This window comes from Centruroides vittatus, unplaced genomic scaffold (genome assembly GCF_030686945.1).
Source record: "Centruroides vittatus isolate TY-2023 unplaced genomic scaffold, ASM3068694v2 contig_544, whole genome shotgun sequence".
Classification (NCBI taxonomy): domain Eukaryota; kingdom Metazoa; phylum Arthropoda; class Arachnida; order Scorpiones; family Buthidae; genus Centruroides; species Centruroides vittatus.
The window spans coordinates 209,458-214,503 of record NW_027122320.1 but is presented as its reverse complement, the minus strand read 5'-3'; the positions used below and the strand labels follow the sequence as shown (position 1 = coordinate 214,503).

Sequence of the window (5,046 nt, the reverse complement as noted above, 5' to 3'; positions counted from 1 at the left end):
TGATAAATATATCGGTTTAAATATATTGACGAATGGTGATTATTCGACGAATACTACAGTTATCAGAAACGAATTAAGGTCCTACGCTAAAGAAATGCGTTCAAAAGGAGCCGAGAATGTTAAATTGACAATATAAAATAGATTAATCGTGGACAATAAGATAGTTTTCTGTAATTACAAAAGTGAAAATTTCCGGACGGACGAAGAACAATCGTTTTAGGAAATAGTTTTTAATGACGAACAATACGATGAAATTAAGGACAGGGATGACCGATGTACAGCTCCGTTAGTGGATAATAATAATAATAATAATACGAAACTCCCGTTTTACTATACGTCGGGTTAAAACAATAAAAACGTATAAATATAATATCGGGAATTTGATATAAGCTATAAAATAGATGTATTGTGTTTAATGGAAACACGGCGTACCTCTTCGGTATAAGTCTCCCGGCATTCGTTAAATCGGTGTTCTCTGATAAATATAAACTTTATCGTGGGGAATGACGTAGTTACGAGCGGAATGGAAGACCCGGTGGTGGCTTAGTTGTCAGTCGTAGTCGTAGTTTGTAAGGTGAAACCGATGGCCGAGCGTTGTTCGTTCGCGAACACTCGCTCGGACGGGCTGGCCGGGTGAAGTTTTCCGGGTCTGTATCGCCCGAATAGGGATCAGTTAACCAATTACCCTTAAAAAACCTCCCGGAAGGCATTACTTTTCCCGCGCGCGTATGGCCATTCCATTTAAAAGGCCGGAGAGACGAGTATACGGCACGCGTCCATATACTCGTCTCTCCGAGTAAATAGCCTATATGAGCCGCATTAACCATTGCGAAAGAAAGATTTGTTTTGATTTTACAACGAGATACTCGGCAGTTAATCAACACCTGGCCAGTAGTGTTTTCTACAACTACCGTGTCGATGATTTTAAGAGAACTTTATTGCTACCCGAAACTAACTTGGTTTTTATGCAGACTTTAACGATAGAAGACAATTCTCTATCATTTTTGCGAGGATAATAATCGCGCTCGTTCAAAAGGTTTATTACCGGGATATAAGGCAATTTTACTTTTCGAGCAACAAAGAGAGGCAGTGTAATTGATTTTGCGATAGAGACAAATTCCCATATTGTAACCGATATATCGGAGATACGCTCAGATCACTCACCAGTTCTACTTTCGATGATTCTTCTGGTATCACGTGCAGTTTCTAACAGACAATGTTTTGGTAAACGCGCAGTATGGAGGGAAGAAATTAAATCTTCATTTGTTTTTATATTAGATACTGTTTTACGAGATGAGTATAGAGGATTTCTCGCATCTATGATCTGGTGGAATGCGTAGTTAAAGCGGCAATGTCTCCGAATTTACGCTGTTAAATCTGTATTTCGCAAAGCCATACAACCAATGTACAGACAATACGATAACGAGTGCCGTTGCACGAGAGAGTCCGCGGAGATTATTTAAAAAGGCGAAAAAGTTAAATACGGATAACCGATATGTTTTGTGTAAAAACTATTTAAAAGAGAATAAACTATTACGCCAGAAGAAAAAAATTTCGGAACTTAAATAGAAGATTGGTGATGCGCAATGGTTCTAAAGTAATTTTGTAGTTTAGACTACTCTCAAAAAATATTTTTGAGTCTATCTTTAAATCCTTTAATCCGACCACAGAAATAACGGCTATAATGGTTTGAGGAATAAACTTCTTAAACGAGGTAAAAATAGGCAAAAATTCACAAAGTTAAAAACGATCCGGTGTCAGTCAGCCTAAACAACTTACAGCGTGCTCGGCAGAAGATAATACAAGAACTGAACAAGCACCTGATCACTCGCTGACAGATATTTATTCTTAACACAAACGTTTTCAATCCAATCAATGGATCATCATCAGGTAAAATAGAACAACGAGTTCAAAATACAAAAAATATAACGGCTAACCAATATGTAACTAACAGCACAATAACGTTTCTAAATATCAACAAATTAATAAAAATGCTGCTAAAATTAACAATAAAATATTAATATATAACAATCAAATAGTGTATACAAAATATTAATACCTCCGTCTTAATAAACAAATTAATAACACTAAATATTAACACTGCTTAATAAGCTGTACAGAGTTTTTCATTTAACTATACGTATTAATAAAGCTACCGTTCTTATTTGAAGTTTATAACTGCAAACTTCCATGCGGAAGGAAGCCCCTCGGCATCTCTCGCGTCGATGCAATTCCCTTTAAGCTTGCTTTTATAGATTTCTAATTTTTCGGCCGTCCTTGCCAAGGTCGGGGAGTGTATTTGCTTCAGTATATCTGCTTCGTCCCATCTTACTATCGAGCCTTCCGCTTGTGCCATTTGTGACAATACTGTGGCATTAGAACCTTTTCTAACATCATATCTGTGCTCTTTTATCCTTACCCCTAGATTTCTAGTAGTAACCCCGACATAATCTTTACTTATTCCTAACATCTGATTCTCGTGTGGAATCCTATAAACGCCGGACCTATCTTCTTTCTTAATTAACCCTTTATCATTTCTGAGAATTCTGTACAGATTCGGGGCTCTTTTTAAGATTATCTTTGTATCCTTTATGTGTGCTATTTCTTTCATAATGCTTCCTAAGCGCTTGTTGTACGTAAATTTCGTGTATGTAGATGGACCACGCCCGCGACCAGGTACTGCATCGGTACTAACTTCTAATTTATTGATAATCCCCTTTAAAACATTCCTCTTATAGCCCAATGCTTCTGCTACCTGCGTGATTCTTTCTATTTCCGCATCCCTGTCTATAACACTTTCGCAGTATAAAAAAGCCCTCCTAACTAACGCTCTAAACGCTGCTAATTTATATTTATAGGGATCGTTAGAGCCAGCCGGAATATAAAGTGAGCTATGAGTTGGTTTAATAAATACCCCGGTAGATATACGTCCCTCTCTAAACATAACCTTAATGTCCAAAAAATGTATCATAACCGAGCTTTTTTGCTCTAGTTTTAAGCTTAGGCCATCTTCATTATCATTGATCTTGTCAATAAATCTAGCAATTAAACGATTGCTTTTCCAAATTATGAATATATCATCGACATACCTTTTGTAGTATACGATGCTGTTCTTGAAACTACGCAAAACTTTAACCTCGAGCCTACTAACAACCAGCTCACGCAATAGCCCAGAAATTGGGCTTCCCGTAGGGACCCCTCGGCATTGCTTATACGTTTGTCCTTCAAACGCAAAGAAAGACTCGCAGCAAACGAGATTAACCATCTCTACCAACTCATTCCTATGATGTGCTAAAGCGGGGTTTACTCTGGTCAAAAAATCCAAAAGTGCTTCTACGCAAGATTCAATCTTGATAGAAGGGAACAAATTTTCGTAATCCAATACAGTCCCAACTTCGTCATCAACTAAGTAAACATCCTGTAGTTCTTTGACCACCGTTACCGGATCCTTAGCCACCAATTCATTGCTTTCCATCTTGGAAGAGATTGATAAAAGACACTCCAAACTGGAAGACAAAGAGAGGTTTTATTTAACAGACTATACAGCGTGAAAGCAGTAACAAAAGAGAAAGGGTAAGAAACACGTGGCAGTGTTGCCGGTGTGTAGACTACATAGCGCACCCTGGTGGTGGAACCCGACATAACAAAAAATTAAATATTTTTCTTTAACACTCCTCCTAAATTTTTACATTTTTGTTACACTCATTACAAACAAGACACAAAGAAAAAAAAACTAGGAGACAGGTCCAGAGTGCATAGGAGCGATTTCATTTAAATTTGCAGACTCCTATGCAATTTCTAAAGTACTCAAATTTAATCCGAGATAGTGGTTTTGTAAATATATCACCCAACTGTTCGTTGCTGTCTATGTGCTCTACCGTTATTTCTGTTCCTATCTTTTCCTTCACAAAGTGGTATTTAACGTCAATATGTTTGGTTCGTTTAGAAGCTTTCTTATCATCTTTAGTAATCATGTGAATTGCACTGTTGTTGTCAACATACATTATTGTAGGTTCCTTACTTAGCATTTTTAGTTCTAATCCGAATTTTCTCATAAACAGCATTTCTCTAATAGCTTCACTGGCAGAAACGTACTCTGCTTCAGCAGTGGATAATGCAACAGTTCTCTGTTTTCTGGAGTGCCACGATACTGCTCCTCCTGAATACATTAGTAAGTATCCTGATGTGGAACGTCTATCCTCCACGTTTCCAGCAAAGTCTGCATCACTATAAAGAGCTAGTTTTTTGTTGCCATTGTATAAGATTCCATAATCAGTAGTTCCTCTTAAGTATCTTAAAATTCTCTTAGCTTGAATCCAGTGATGGTGTTTTGGATTTTCTACATGTCTACTTAGGTAATTTACAGCAAACGTTATATCCGGTCTACTAATGGTGGACAAATATAGGAGGCCACCTATTAGTTCTCTGTATGGCATACCTTTAGCTTCCTTTGTGTCAGCTGTTTCATCCTTTGATTGTTCAATTGGAGTAAAGGTAGGGTTTGATTCATCCATATTGAACAAACTAAGTAGTTTTTCAATGTATTGGGACTGGCAGATAAAGATAGAACCATCGGTGTGTTCTATTTCCATTCCAAGATATCTGTTGACTTTTCCCCATGTTATCTCAAATTTTCTGTTTAATTCTTCCATCAATTCTTTCATTGTTTTAAGGTTGTCACCAATCACTAATCCATCATCAACATATAGGACAACTACTACTTTAGATTTCATATTCACAAATACACATGGATCTGATTCTGTAGCTATAAACTTCTTAGATTTAAGGAATTCCGAGAATTTTTCATTCCATTTTCTGGGGGCTTGTTTCAAGCCATATAGACTTTTCTTTAGCAAGTATACTTTGTTTGCTTGACTTGACTTAATAAATCCTTCAGGCTGTGTTATGTAGATTTCCTCCTCTAGGTCACCGTGCAGAAAGGCGGTTTTCACATCAAATTGAAGTAGCTGTCGTTTTTCTTTTGCTGCAAAGGCCAATAAAAATCTGATTGAATCATATTGCGCTACAGGGGAGTAAGTTTCTGTG

At 37.2% G+C, this 5,046-nt stretch overlaps 1 protein-coding gene across 1 annotated transcript; it reads right to left on the bottom strand.

Annotated features, from left to right (window-relative positions):
* Positions 1–2,161: 2,161 nt before the first annotated feature.
* Positions 2,162–3,475, bottom strand: LOC136978496 (uncharacterized). Its single transcript, XM_067274214.1, has one exon. The coding sequence runs from the start codon at positions 3,473–3,475 to the stop codon at positions 2,162–2,164; it is 1,314 nt and encodes a 437-aa protein (XP_067130315.1).
* Positions 3,476–5,046: the final 1,571 nt, after the last annotated feature.

Coding starts and splice junctions, on each gene's coding strand:
- LOC136978496 (XM_067274214.1), bottom strand. CDS start 3,475: ATGGAAAGCAATGAATTGGTGGCTAAGGATCCGGTAACGGTGGTCAAA.